The sequence below is a fragment of the Chelonia mydas genome, chromosome 11 (assembly GCF_015237465.2).
Source record: "Chelonia mydas isolate rCheMyd1 chromosome 11, rCheMyd1.pri.v2, whole genome shotgun sequence".
Classification (NCBI taxonomy): Eukaryota; Metazoa; Chordata; order Testudines; family Cheloniidae; genus Chelonia; species Chelonia mydas.
Window position 1 is genome coordinate 33,671,119 of NC_051251.2, and position 15,235 is coordinate 33,686,353.

Here is a 15,235-nt window from a genome sequence, read left to right on the forward strand (position 1 = left end):
CTCACCCTCCCTCCCAGCACCTCCCAATCAGCTGTTGCATGGCATGCAGGAGGTTCTGGGGGAAGGGAGGGGAGGAGCGAGGGCATGGCAGGCTCAGGGGAGGGGTAAGTAAGGGGTGGAGAGGGGGCAGGGCCTGCGGCAGAGCCAGGGGTTGAGCAATGAGCACCCCCCGGCACATTGGAAAGTTGGCGCCTGTAGCTCCATCCCCGGAGTCGGTGCCTATACAAGGAGTCACATATTAACTTCTGAAGACCCGTATGTGGTTCCGGAGCCACAGGTTGGCCACCCCTGCTGTAGAGCTCATGCACTAAACTCCAGAGGTCCCCGGTTCAATCTCGACGACCGGGGTCTGTCAGCATTGCACTTGCAGGATTGGGTCCTTATTTATTCAATGTTTCTGAATAAAGTGGTGTTAGTTTTGCTGTATATTCTTATTTGAAATTTCTTTCTGCTGTTTTATTGAAAGCATTATCAGTGAATCGCTTAGTAATATAGAGCCAGATTGTGATCTTGTGTGGGCGCATGGGAAAAGGGGAGGGAAGAAAAACCTTCCCACAAGATTTGGACCATGACAAATGACATATAAATGTGTATTTTCATCTACTTAATCATAGATTAATTTGTAAAATAGACATTTAGGGTCAGATTCTTGGCTCATACCCTAGCCCTTTTGCAAGGCAGTGCACCAGCAGTGTAAGGGGGCCATAAAGTCCTTTACAAGTGTTGTGATGGAAACAGATGTTGGTGGAACATGGTGTGCTTCTTTTCTCACTGGGGGAAACATGGTTCCTTGGGGGATCATTACAAGCTACTGCGGTCTGCACTCTACCCTAAGTTGTTTACAGTGTTCAGCTGGCTCCTGGTAGGCCTCTCGATTGCAGGTGTACCATTTATCTTAGAGAGGAGACAAATAAGAGAAACATGACAAACTTCTACAATATAATGAATGATACAGAGTTGGTAGGTCAGGAACTTGTATTTACTGTTTCTCAAAATTAAAGAACAAAAAGACATTCAATGAAACGGAAAATTGCAAATTTGAAACTGCTAAAAGTACATTTTCACACAAATGTATAATTAACGTGTGGAACTAATTGCCACAAGATAGAAGTGATGCCACAACTCAGCAGGATTAAAAAAACATTCAACATTTATATGGACAACTGGCCATCCAGACTCATCCATCCAGACTCATAGTGGTATATATACAAACACACACACACACATATATATATATATATATATATATATATATATATATATATATATATATATATATATATATATATATATATATATATATGTATTTCTGGGTATAAGCCAACCGGTAACTGTTGGGATTGGGAGGAATTTTCTCTGGGGACAGGATCTCTCTCAGCTGACTACTGCAGCGTTTACTTGCACCTTCTTCTAAAGCAGCTAGTACTAGAGAATGGAGCTAGGCAGAGAAAGGTTGTGTGTTCTGATTTGGAATAGAAAACCCAAAATTTCAAAATTCTCCAAAACAGATATCTGAAATGTTTTTGTTATGGAAGCATCAAAATTATATTTATTTATGACTTTGCCAAACTTTAATGGTTTGGGCTGGCATTTTCCATGCCAGGTATATTCTTTAGAGTTTTGTTTTGTTTTAGAAAAATATTAAGACACAGTGTATCAGTTGTTTCCAAAAACAAGGCTGGGAAAAATACATTGTTTTGCCAATATTAAAACATTCTGGTGATGTTTGCTTAGTGTCTCCATGCTTTGGACCAGGGATTTGAAATTTGATATAGGGGTGGCTGCTGTGTCAGAAACTTGTCTTTTGCCACTCCCATGAATATGTGCCCAGATTTGTCCAAGTTATAAGCACTAGGGTTGCCAACTTTGTAATATTTAAAAACCGGATGCTCCAACAGGAGTGCTGGAACCTCCCACCCCGCCTCTTCCCCCCAAGACCCCATCACCCTGGCTGAGAGCTGCAGCCACCCGATGAAAGTAAGAGGTGGCCCCAGCTGAGTAGGGGCTGGTGCGGGTGGTGACCCAGTTCCTCCCCTGCCCGCAGTACCTGAACTTTGGATGTCCAGTCATTAGTACTGACTGGACACTGTCAGGTCCCCTTTTCGACCAGACTTTTCAGTCAAAAACCCTATAGCCCATCCATGCTCACTGGGGACATGCTAGCGCTTTCTAGCTAAATTTCTTGAAGATTCCATCAACACTGGGCATGTTCTGGTCTGGGGCTAAGCAGGACTTCCTTGCAATTTCAGTTCTTAGCTGCTGCAAGGTCCAGGTCCTGCAAATGAAACCTGTCTCTTTTCTGCTCTGTGTCACTGCTGCTCAGTCCAGGGAGCATGAAGCAGCCTGATCTAATGTTTTTTTCTTGAGTAAGGAATGTAAGACTGGGCCCTTCACTTGTAATTCATATTTTATTATTTGGCATTATAATTATTAATAACATAATTCCCTCTCTCTGTTCATTATATTATATTTATGTATTTATTTTTCAGATATGATTCTTGATCAACAAGTGGGCTCAGGACAGCTCAGCGAAGATGTTCGTCACAGAGTACATGAAGCTTTACTGAAGCAGCACCACCATCAGAATCAGAAGAAGTTAAGCAACAGGATTCCAATTGTCAGATCCTTTGCTGATATTGGCAAGAAACAGTCTGAGCCTCATTCCATGGACAAAAATGGTAACGTGTTGCATTATTTTATGTTTCAGAAGCTTTTTATAGCATATATTTTCTCCCCCTGAGCCTGTCTGCTGCTGTATTCACAGCCGTCCAAGTGTGGTTCTGATTTGAAAGGGGACTGTGTAAAAATGGCTGCTTTTATTTCACAGAGCTGCCCCTTGTAAATATTCAGAGATGTAGCTGTTTTCATTTACTTACAGAACTATGTGTTTACTACTTTTTACATCTATTAACTATAGAGAACCAATGTCACTCTGATAGAATGAGCTAGATGGTGGTTCATGAAGTAAAAGGAACTCAACTTGTCTTTTAGATTCTAGACTGAGTTTACAGTGCTGGCAGTTGGAAAAAGTCCCCATTTTTTCATTTATAAATGGAAAGCCATTGAGACAAAATAAACATGGAACCCAGTATTGTTGTTTTTATAGAGTCACTTTTCAGGAAATTGCATTACAAGTAAGAAAAGGGAGAAAGGCTGTGCAATACTTTTATGGAAAAAGTTTGGTTAAGATAAACTTTTGAAAGAGGTAAGAATAGGCTACATTGTATTTCTAGCATGCTAACTCAATGACAACTAGTATGGCTGTGGTGTCATTTACACCTTCCAGCTTAAAGTGTAAACATACCCCTAGATACTCCACGGCTGGGTACTAACCAGTGTATGTTCATATATTTGGGAAAGAGACCAATGAAAGCAGCATGGTGGTAATTTATTATGCAGAAGATATTCCAAGGATGTTAGTGAGCCTAAAATTTTTACCCTGGCTTCTGACCTGCACAAACTCCATGAGTCTTTTGATCCACAATGCAGTAGAGGCTACTCTTTGTTCCAAAGCAGGACTACCCTTTGGTGGTAGCCCTGTAATGTTGATTTTACACGCACTTCCAAGCCTAGCTCCTTCCCTAGGGTGGGAATCTCATGCTTGGGAGGCTGAATGTAATTTAATCTGAAGAGGACATTAAATAGGAAGATCATTTCTGTGCGATGTCCAGATTCCATATGAGGTTTACTTAGTTCCCAGTTCCAGAAAACATCTCTGTTCAGGACAGCTTTTAAACATATGATTGCCATTAAGCCTGTGCTTAAATGTGATTGAAATCAGTGTGCTTAAGTGCTGCTTTGAATAGAAATGCACATGCTAAAGTGCTTTGTAAATTAGGCCCGTAGAGTGCACCGGGCATCCTGCAATCTGGCAATTGGAACTTCCTGATCTTGTGTGAGAAACACAGACCATTTTCATTATATTATTTATATTGTATTTAATTCATTTAAAAATAGTAAAAATATTTAAATGAAGGTAAATCAACTGTGTCTCCAACTAATAGTGATACTGCCAAGCATGCTTTTTAACAGTCCAATGCAGTTAGAGATGTCTCTTATTTATCTTGAAACATGGTCCATTAACTTGTCACTCTCCTATATTGGCCTTTTCAAAGTAGAAGAAAGGTCCTGTGTTAAAGTTGAGCTTTATTGAAATGTTTATTTCTTATTCTAAATTTCATTAAAATTGACATTCTTATGTTCAGATTACTGGATATTTGCTTTGTGTCTTGGACTAATGTGATTGGTTAGCTTTAGCACATCTCAGAAAGAAAAGGACAAAATTTCTTTAGATCTGCTTACAGAGTAGTCTCAAATCTATTTGTTTATTATTTTCTCCTCAAGGCCGTGGAGCCCCAGTGCAGCTGTGCCACATCCAATATAACAGTCTACATGCTGTAGTGGTATCTGCTGTGCTCCATTTAAAAGAAAGGGGGAGTGGAGAGGAGAGAGATTTAGTGGATCAGCATGGTCTCAGGCCCATAGGCTCCTATACATTCCTGTTGTAGAATGCTCCCCCTCATTCTTCACACTGTCATGGGTAGATCTTCCATAAAGCACTGTTAATAATGTACACCGCATCACATGCATGGCCTTTCACCCACCTTTGGCAGTTCCGCTGCCTTTAGGGCCTTGCCCATGGACAGGAGGTCCTTCTTTGTAAACTGCGAGCATTCATTACTTGCCTTTCTCCAGCTATTCGCCCACACACATCCCTTTCTTTGAAACTATAGCACCTGCTTGGGAGACTTGCCTTTTCCCCTAGAGACTTATGTTCTCCTACTCTCCTGCATATGTATGTAAGACGAGGGCTCAATCTAACTGTTGCAGTCTGTGAATGATGTATGCCTCTTCCTGCTGGCTATAGCTGAAAATTTCTCTTTAGGTGTTGGTTTTAAAACTTAGAGCAATTGTGTAAGCTGCTCTTATCATTAGAATGATGGCTCAGACATAACTTCTGAACTATGAAAACTAAAGTTTAGTAAACTAAATTTGTAAAAAAAGCTAACACTAAGACAAAAACACCTCAAAGCAATGTCAGGCATGTGCGGTGAGAAATGTCTTTGCTTCTGAGGACAGCCTTGCAAAACCTGCATGTGGTTCCACTTTATTCTGCTTATTCCCATGCCTCTGTGCTGTGTGTGAAGCGTATACTATATATGGATGTAAAAAAGGTTCCAACCAATTGCAAGGTGTGAAAGTGTCCTCCTCTCCCACAATCTCAAAATTGTATTAACATAGCTGTTCAATTTATTTTACAATTATTTCTACCTTTTGGAGCAAAGGCTTAATTATACAAAAGGCTTGTCAAATCTTTTGAGGAGAACAAGCAGATCTTCTGAGGTATCCCTAAAGTCTTGCTGATCCCCTCCATTTTTCTCCTTTTACTCTTCCAGTCCTCAAAGGCTGAATGTCTCCAAGCCAAGAAGAAATGGACACAGCCCTTTTCAGAGCCCATCAGTGCTGATCCAGAGATGATCAGAGAGTAATAAATAGAGCAATGCCAGACATCTTGTCCCAGAACCTTGTCCCCTGTTCTACTGACGCAGTGGATAGCTACCAGAATCTGCCCTAAGAGAGCAACTGAAGATTTTTCTTGGTGTAATTATAGCGCATTTTTGGCCAAGATGGAGTCTGCTCTGCAGGCTGCTCCAGCCAAAAAAGGCATGGACAGGAATGCAGTAGGGAAACTTCCTTCCATCCCAGGGGCATCTGTTCCAACCCCTCCAACCCCCGCAGAGTAAACATGCACCCTGCTCCCCGAATAGTACAAGAAATATGGGAAAAGGAAATATTTATTAACAGAGGGATGAATGGAGGACCCACAGGCCCTGTGATACCACAATATAAAAGGACAGATGCCGAGCATCTAGACTCGGAGCTCAGGAATCCTGGTCAGAGTTCCAGTCTGACAGTGAGTTATTGGGTGCTCCTGGTTGTCTTTGGCACCAGTAAACTTTCCCCCCCAAAACCCTCTGGTGCACTCTTCTTCCGCTCTCTACAAACCCACACAGAGCAACAACCCTCTCCACTTAACTAACTACAACCTCTCTCCTTATTCCCAATGCAAAGTCACATGTCCCACTCCTCAAAGCCCCATATCGCTCTGGGTGACAGTGATACTGGGTCTGGGTCTGGTTTGTCCTTCTCAGGTGATTCCTGGTGTGGTGCGCCTCCTGGCTCCCATCCTGGGACATCCCTGGTCAGCTGCTCTGTCCTTCCAGGCTTTGGGCTGGTTCTCAGCTGCTTTGCTGTGGGAGAGCCTGCTCACTGTAAGCCCTTTGTCTGGCGCTACCGACATCCACACCCCTGACGCTCTCCCTATCTTGACTCCCCTCCTCCTAGAAAAACAAGCACTTCCTATGCCTCAGAATAAGGTTTTAAAGGGGCCATGCTTTCTAAACCCCAAGTTGGTTACACTGAGAATCCTCAAGCGGTTTGAAGATGGCATAGTGCTGTGTGACTGCTGCAACTACTGTAACTTGTAAAACCACTATGCCTTTGGTGTCCCCAGGGTTGGGGCATGGAAAGATGGTTTAGATCCACCATTTCCCTCCACCCTAGTCACTTGCTGCAGTTAGGCATTCAGCCCCTTCTCTCTCCAGTGTCTGTTGTGCCCTGATGACATTACTGGAAAATATTTGTGCTTATGTTCTTCCTCTGCTTTTCTTTGTGTGTGAATCTCTCAGACCTTCTAATTAATTTTCTTTGTATTTAATAGTATTATCTTTTGTTTACAATGGCTTTTCTTCACATCCTCTTGGGGGCTAAAGTGTCAGGGTGCTATGGATTTACCATGCATTTTTAATGCTGCCATGCTGTGTTTAACTTTCACTTTTCATTAAGCATCAAAACTGTGAGAATTAAAAGCCTGCTTTTGATGTTCCAGTAAAAAATGACACTCAAATTTGGCATAACAACAGCAAAAATGGTTTTTAAAAAAAGCTTAGTTTGACACTGAACGCCCAGAATGGAGGGTGGAAAAGAATTTCAGAGTAAATGCTATTAAAGCCAGTGGAATTTTAAAATATACAATCTTTTGCCAATACCAAGGCATCTTTGAAGATCAAGTTTGGAATGCTATGTAACACATATTTTTAGTGAGATTAATAGAATCCTCATCCTGATGATGAAGAATTATATATGTAAATGTATGTATCAACATGATGGAAAATCCCTAAAAACTAGGTTTGACCAGATAAACCACTTCTGTATTATTACAGCAATGGTAACAAATATTTTTCAGCACGTTTGAACAGGTTTCTGCAATGCAGAATTTACCCACACATTTTTGTTGAATCAGGCTCATGCAGAGAGAACAAGTCGTGTGAGTTTCATGATAGTATAGTTGGTCAGAAAAATCAGATGGTAACAAAATTCTGACAGTAAACAGCAATCTCCCTCTCCCCGTTTCTGACTAGCTGTACACCTTTAACTACTACACTTGGAGATATACCTGTTCTAGCTCGGATTGAGCAAAGGTTTGCAGTAGTGTGCTAAAAATAGAAGGTAGCGGTGGCGGCACAAGTCGCAGGAGGGACTAGCCACCTTGAGTACATGCCTAGGTTCTTGGATGGGATCGTACTCGGGACAGCTAGCCCCTCCCGCCGCTCGCACTGATGCAGCTACGTTCTAGTTTTTGTGTTCTAACTTGATCAGAGCTAATAAGTGTGTGTGATTTCTGTCTCCTTGAGATGAGAATCACACCCCCCAGCTCCACATATAGACAAACCCATTCCTGATGTAACTTAAACACCAACAGGCTGAGGAAAGGAAGGTGGCAGGACAAGTGATGAACAGTTAGGTGCAAGAAGGTGTAAGTTACAATTGCCCTTTCCATCCATATTAATATGCATCTTGCACCTTCTTCTTTCCCTCTGTGTGTTGTTTACACCAACTGAGACTGCTTTAGAGTCCGTCATGCCCACTTATCAACATACAATTTAAATCACCTCTAAATTTGACACAGATATGACACTGTAGAGCTTGGGGCTGTGACTATTCATATCCCTTGCAGATCAGCATAGTGGGGGACCTGTAACACACGCACCAGTGGGTTACATAAGAAAAGTGTGAGTCAAAGTAGCCCCCCTCTTACTTTGTCTATGCCTTCTCACACCTTCTTCTAGCTCCTTGGCTTGCAAATTGCCCCAATTCAGACTTCCTTACACTTGCTATAATGGATTTAAGTTAATATAATGGAGCTACATTCGTGTCAGGGCGTCTGATTTGTGCATCACCTTTGAGTTTGGCCCATAGATTATAAATTATTGTTCCATTGGGTTGTGTGTTTACATTATTTTCATCCCAGTTTCATAATCTTGTATCTGCAGTTAAGCATTAATGTCGAAATTCAGTGCTAATATAAAGCAGATGAAACTACACTGAGGTCAAGAGAGAGTCCTCTGTTTACACCAGTGGTGAATTTGGTTCTAAGGGCCTGATCCTATATTCCTTACCTGTTGAAGACACCCAGTGACTTAAATGAGAGGTTTTGGGTGCATATGTAATATGGGGTCAAATTCTTCGTAGGTTTCCTTTTCTCTGTATAAGCAATACAGCTGGACCCAACCATAGTAATTCTAAATTAAATGATCTAATATTGTATTTCATATTTGACATGCATTCTTTTCAAGCTAACTAATTTTAGTCAAGACTTATTATCCACAGCTTTCTCATGATATTATTGAACTAAGGCTCACATAATTCTTAAACATTGTCACCTGATATTTGTTCTTTCTTTCTCCATATGTTCCTTGTACCCATGATTAAATGTATAATCTACATGTATGGAATTGTGTCATTCATCTTTATATTTCTTTATTTTGCTCTGTCTTTGTTGTGTCTGTCTCTAACAGGCTCATCTCATCTCTGTACCTCCCTCATCTCCTACCCTTTGGGTTCTGTAAGCTCCTTGAAGGTTTGAGAGGTAGTATAAAAATGTATCCTGCTTGGGTTTCAGGTCAATTAACATGTACATCCATGTCTTCAACTCAGTTTCCTTCTAGCATGCAGCTTTTTGCTATCGGCTAATAATCAATATTTAAGGCCTTTGGCAGAAGCTGTGATAATTTTATACGAGAATCCTACATGATGATGGTCATTATTTGGAACAAAGATGGAATATTTGAGACTAGAAATCATTTCTTTATAAATACATTTTCTTATATCAGTTGAGAAAGTGGCAAACCACAACATTTTGGTTAGAGTTGCATGGGTATGCATGGAATTGTTTGAGGTTCAGGTCTAGTATACAAAAATTCATAATCTGGCTTTCTCTGCTTCTTCTCATAAGAAGTATTTTCAAACAGCACCAAATTCTACTCTCAGTTGTGTAGGTACAATGAGAATGGCAGTTTATTCATGGTGGTTAAGAATATTTGTTCCTTACAAATACTGCAGCTAAAAGCTGACTTTTGTATTATATTTGAATTTTACAATACTCTGACCAAAATCTGACCCTAATCTACTTAATACATTGTTACTATATATACCTTTGCTTCCTATTCTCCTTAGATGTGAGCTCATTTAATATTTGAAAGTTGGTGACTAGTAAAAAGTCACAGTTAAAAGTCCACAAGGCCCAATACTGCGCTCCCAAAACACTGAACCATTACTGAATGGAAAGGAGTACTGTAGCTTTTTTATAAATATTTTGTAAATATTTAGGGTTTATGAAGCTCCATGTTTGATTTGCCTTGATTTCTGTTAGTAGTACCTTGTTCTTTTGTGCTTATTGTGATTACTGTGCTTACTGTGGTTCTTTTTGTCTTTCTTTGGATAAAAACAAGGTTTCTTGATAAATATTGAGTACTGAAGGTATCCTGAATGCAATAACTTTTGGGTTGAAATTTTGGAAGGCCATAGTATATTGTAGCTTAAATTCTCTTTCTGGAACTCTGATTTTTACTTGATGTAATTAATAGGTTTTCTCAAAACACTGAATTTTCAGGTATCTTTTAATATAGGCATCTATTGATGCAATATAAAAATGGACCCCATTTTAATTCCTTTTATATATAAATGGTTTGGTTTTGCATGAAAGAGTCTATTTCTTGTGAATGATTGTTTTTTCCAAAAATTGAGCATGCCTATCTACTGTCCATAGTTTTAAAGTCTTTGGAATTTTCTTTTATCTTAAAAGCAAATCATTTTCTACATAAAATCATGAAGTATATTTCATTGCTTTGATGTTGGCATTTTAGTTAAATAGATAACCCCTAAAACCTATTTAAATATGAGTGTGTCTGTTGAAATGTTTAAGTTCCTCTGTGTGTGCGCGCGCACGTGTGCATGCTGAGTATTTCAGTTAGATAGCATGTTACAGGTGATTGGCAGGTACATGCTTTAGAAAATCTGCAATTCTCTTTGACTTCTCAAATAGAAGAGTAAAGCTATTGGAATGCTTGATACATACTGACAGTAGAATAAATCCAGGCGTTGATATCATTAGATTTTTAAGTGTTCTATCTATACTTCAATATTGTTAAAGAATGAAATTCTGGTCATCCACACAGAAACCCAAAGTACAAATAAAAGTGTTTGGCTTGACAGAGATACACAGGTGTTCCTGGAGGGGAGCAGTAGAATCATCTTCTTCAACCTGAAGACAGGACATAGAGCAGCTGCATGAATGTGGCTATTGCTGTGGCTAATGGGCTGTAGTTGTGGCTTGTCCGTGATCCTACTGACTAGGTCCCCACTATTCCCACTGATCTAGTCACAATATTGCCAACCCTGGGCATTCAAAAATAATGAGTCAGACCTCCCAAAATTAAGCACATTGCAGTCTCTTTATTTGCTGTCTGGATTTTCAGCCTGTAGGATCCACTCGGTTTGCATTTTCAGATTTTCTCCTCAGCTACGAGGGCTAGCAACTTACTATTTTACTTTAATGAAGGCCAAGAGTCTCATGAAATCATTTGTTTCCAGATGGCTGTACCATACATGGAAAATAAAAAATAAAGTCTTGTGCATGCAAAAAGAATAAAAGCCATTCATAAACTCCACATACTGACTGGGGCCTGTTGTGTTTCCTGTTGTGTGCATTTCTGTTACCATAGGGAGTTACTAGACACAACTGTGAAAGCAAGTGTTTAGACCATTAAAAATTGATGTCATGTTAGGTGGTTAGAGGTTCCCAGGCTGTCTACACTTTGAGTTGAGGGTGTGATTCCCATCTCAAGAATTCATACTCACTGTAGATCTCATACAATCTTAGAAATGGAGGGCTGGAAGGGACCTCAAGAAGTCATCAAATCCAACTCCCTGTGCTGTGGCAGGGCCAAGTAAACATAGACTGTCCTAGACAGGTGTTTGTCCAGACTGTTTTTAAAAACCTCCAATGTTGGAGATTTCACAATGTCCCTTGGAAGCCTATTCCATAGCATAACTACACTTATAGGTAAAGTTTTTCCTAATATCTAACCTAAATCTCCCTAGCTGCAGATTAAGCCTATTACTTCTTGTCCTACTTTCAGTGGATATGGAGAACAACTGATCATCCCCCTCTTTATAACAGCCCTTAACTTATTTGAGACTATTAGGTCCTCCATCAATGTTTTTTTCTCAATACTAAATATGCCCAGTTTTTCTAATCTTTCCTTATATGTAAGGTTTTCTAAATCTTTTATAATTTTTGTTGCTTCCCTCTGGACACTCCAGTTTGTCCACATCCTTCCTAAAGTGTCGTGCCCAGAATTGGACACAGTACTCCAGCTGAGGCCTTACCAATGCCAAGTAGAGCGAGACAATTACCTCCCATGTTTTACATGTGATACTCCTGTTAATATACAGCAGAATGAAATTCGCCTTTTCTGCAGCTGCATCACATTGTTGACTCTCATTCAATTTGTCATCCACAAAACCACCCAGATACTTTTCAGCAGTACTTCTACCTAGCCAGTTATTCCCTATTTTGTACGTGTGCACTGGATTTTTCCTTCCTAAGTGAAGTATTTTACGCTTGTTTTTATTGAATTTCATCTTGTTGAATTCACACCAGTTCTCCAATTTGTCAAGGTCATTTTGAATTCTAATGCTGTCTTCCTAAGTGCTTTCAACCCCACCCAGTTTGGTGTCATCTGCAAATTTTATAAGCATACTCTCCACTTTGTTAGCCAAATCATTAATGAAAATATCAAATAGTACTGGACCCAGGACTGGTCCCTGTGGAATACCACTAGATGCGCCCTCCCAGTTTGACAGGGAACCATTGAATAACTAGTCGTTGAATACAGTCTTTCACCAGTTGTGGACCCACCTTTTAGTAATTTAATCTAGACATTTCTCTAGTTTGCTTATGAGAATGTCATGTGGGACAGTGTCAAATGCCTCATTAAAATCAAGATATAACGCATCTACTGCTTTGCCCTATCTACTAGGCCAGTAACCAACCAAATTTCCTTGTTTGACAGGGCTATTCCTTATCACCCTATTATCCTCCAGGTGCTTACAAATTGATTGTTTAGTAATTTGTTCCAGTATCTTTCCAGCTATCAAAGTTAGGTAGACTAGTCTATAATTCCCTTAGCCCTCTTTGTTCCCCTTTTTAAAATTAGATATGATGATTGCCCTTCTCATGGAGAAAGAGCTAAACACAAGGTGTAGCTGTGGCAGCACAAGTGGTAGGATGGACTAGCTGTCCTGAGTACATGCCTAGGGTCTTGGATGGGTACAACCTTGGGGCAGGAAGCCACTCCATCAGCTTGTGCTGCTGCAGCAACATTTTATTTTTAGCATGGTAGCTCTGCAAAACCTATAGCCGGTATTTCTCCTTGAGCTGGGAATCACACCCCCAGCTCAATGGGTAGGTATATGCTTATGTGAAGTTTGAGTCTGCACTGTAGCAGTTATAACAGTCTGCGCAGTATGTCCATGGTCTTGCTCGGAGTTGTAGGAGATGATTTTATTTCTCCTGCCAAACATCTCTGCTCCCATTTACTCCATCTTTGTACAAGGGCCAGAATTTAATTAAAGAATTGCATTTCAGCTTTCACTTTATGGAATAACAATACAGATGTAAATACTCAGTTATGAAAAAAAGTTTAACTTCTCTCTCTCTCTCTCTCTAGCATACAAAATGTATATGCTAATATCTGTAATTATACATGTTTCCTGTTTGCCTAGAAAAATAAATAAATAGATCTTAAGTTACAAATCTAAATTTTACATTCTCTTACACCCTTATGATCCCAACCAAATCATTAGGGTTCTGTGGGTGTAACTGAGTGCAGAATCTGGCCCAGACATTTTGGAACACCTCTCTCTTCTGGGTTACATATGCTTACTAGTTGTGAAATTCTTCCCTGAGTAATGTAAACCACTGGAGATTTTTGTATTGCATTTATTCTTCATGCAGTCTATTAGGGTGAAATTAACTCATGTGCATACAAAGCCCAACTCTATTTAAGGGTACCTTTAGCACTTAGCAAAGAGCTTAAGTGTGACGTAAATGGTGCAAAAGCTTTCTCCTGGGCCTCTACACAGGGGTGCATTTCACTTTAATAGAATGCAAAAAATAATAATAATAATAAAAATGCAGTACAGAGTCACCAGAGAGTTTTACATTACATTATTGAAATCACCAGAATGGTGCAGAAGTTGTATTCACATACTGTGGTTCTATAATCAAAAGAAGTTGAACACTATTGTCTGGGAGGGTTATGGTCCAATATGATTCTAGTATATTGCTACATATCAAAATCCAATTTTTAAAGCATGAAAACATAGTAATATGCAGTAATATATGGTATGAAGGGTATGAAGTTGATTTTTTTAAAAGTTAAAGTTATAATTTTGAGACTGGCAAATTGAATGGCTGCTAATTAACAGTTTGCCCATTCATAGTCGAATATGTACAACTAGTAGTGGGAGAACCGTTTGGAAAAATTGTAGCTGTTCCCCTGAAACATTTGTATAGATTAAAATTCTCTTAAAATCCTTGTTTTATGGGAAATTTTTCAGATTACAATAATCTATTAATCTTTATCATATGAAAGTAAAATTAAATATCTCAGAATTGTAACCTGCTTGTTTAGATGCATTTGCTAGAGTACTCGCTCTTTTTCTCCCTCTCTGTCTGGAATAGAGTTGATCAAATATCAGAATTTTCATCTCATCATAAATTTCAATATTTTCAACCTTTGTTTTGACAACATGGACATTTTCCTATGAAAAACTTTGATTTTGTGGAAATCACATTTTCTGATTTGTGGAAATCAGAAAATCCCTGTCAGTTCTGCACTGGAACGCTCATTGATTATGGCAGAAAGCTGGACATCTATTCTTTGTCCAGGGTTAAGGTACTTCTATAGCTCCCCGCAGGACTTGATCCTGCAAGTTGCTTAGCTTTTCCTGATGGCAGCTGAGTGTATTTAGGGGCAGATTTAGGCACCTAAAGGTGCAGTGGGGATTTTCAAAAGTGCCTAAAAAAGGTTAGCTGCTTAGCTCTGGAGTACCTAACTATCTGCATCTTTAGGCACCTAAATACCTTTGGAAATCTGCTCCTTAGTACCTTGCAGGCTTGGGCACTTTATTTCTTGAACTGCTCCTGATTTTTATTTCAGTGTCACTCACCCTTACTAGACATCTTACTTGCTGCTAGGCTTTCAGTTGTCAGGCCTTCTTTTACACCCCCCTTTGATACCCGGAGTTTTCTGTCTGTGGCTAGGTTCCCCAACTTTCTCCCCTTCTGACCTGCTACTTCCCACCCAATCAGTTCAACATTTTTTTCACCCAAGGTATTTATGTGTGTCTCTCCCTCCCCTCCAAGTCCTTTAAATTTTACAGGTTGATTTGAGATAGGATTTACTCTAATTCTCACAATCAAACCAAAGGAATTAAATGAACTGTTCTTTCCCTTGCCATTCCCTCCCTTGTCTTCCAGGGGGAGATGAGTGGCCACATTAATTAATATATTTTAAATATACGGATGGATATTTTTCTCCCTTACATGCCCTTCTTCTGCTACTAATCCTCTTTTTGCACCTTCAGTGACAAAACCTGACTATTTTACCGCAATGTTATTATTCACACTTAGTCAGGCTTCCCCTACAGGAATATTAGTTTCCTGTAGCCTTATTGCTTGTTCGCTTGTCTGTTTCGGAGACCCTGTAAAACAACTTTTAAGTCATAATGTTTGTCCCTCTTCTTAAATGGCTAAAAATACTCGACTCAGTTGAGATTAATAGATAACTGACTGTAACTAGAAAAACAAAGGATGATATTCAAATGA

General features: G+C 39.6%; 1 protein-coding gene across 5 annotated transcripts in view; it reads left to right on the plus strand.

The window, feature by feature from the left end:
• Positions 1-15,235, plus strand: part of SLC4A10 (solute carrier family 4 member 10) — a 266,531-nt gene that overhangs the window by 182,948 nt on the left and 68,348 nt on the right. For all 5 annotated transcript variants that reach the window (XM_037912746.2, XM_007056647.3, XM_027819028.3 and 2 more), the window contains exon 6: positions 2,490-2,678. In XM_037912746.2, the coding sequence (XP_037768674.1) occupies positions 2,490-2,678 (189 nt within the window). The remainder of the gene's footprint in view (positions 1-2,489; positions 2,679-15,235) is intronic.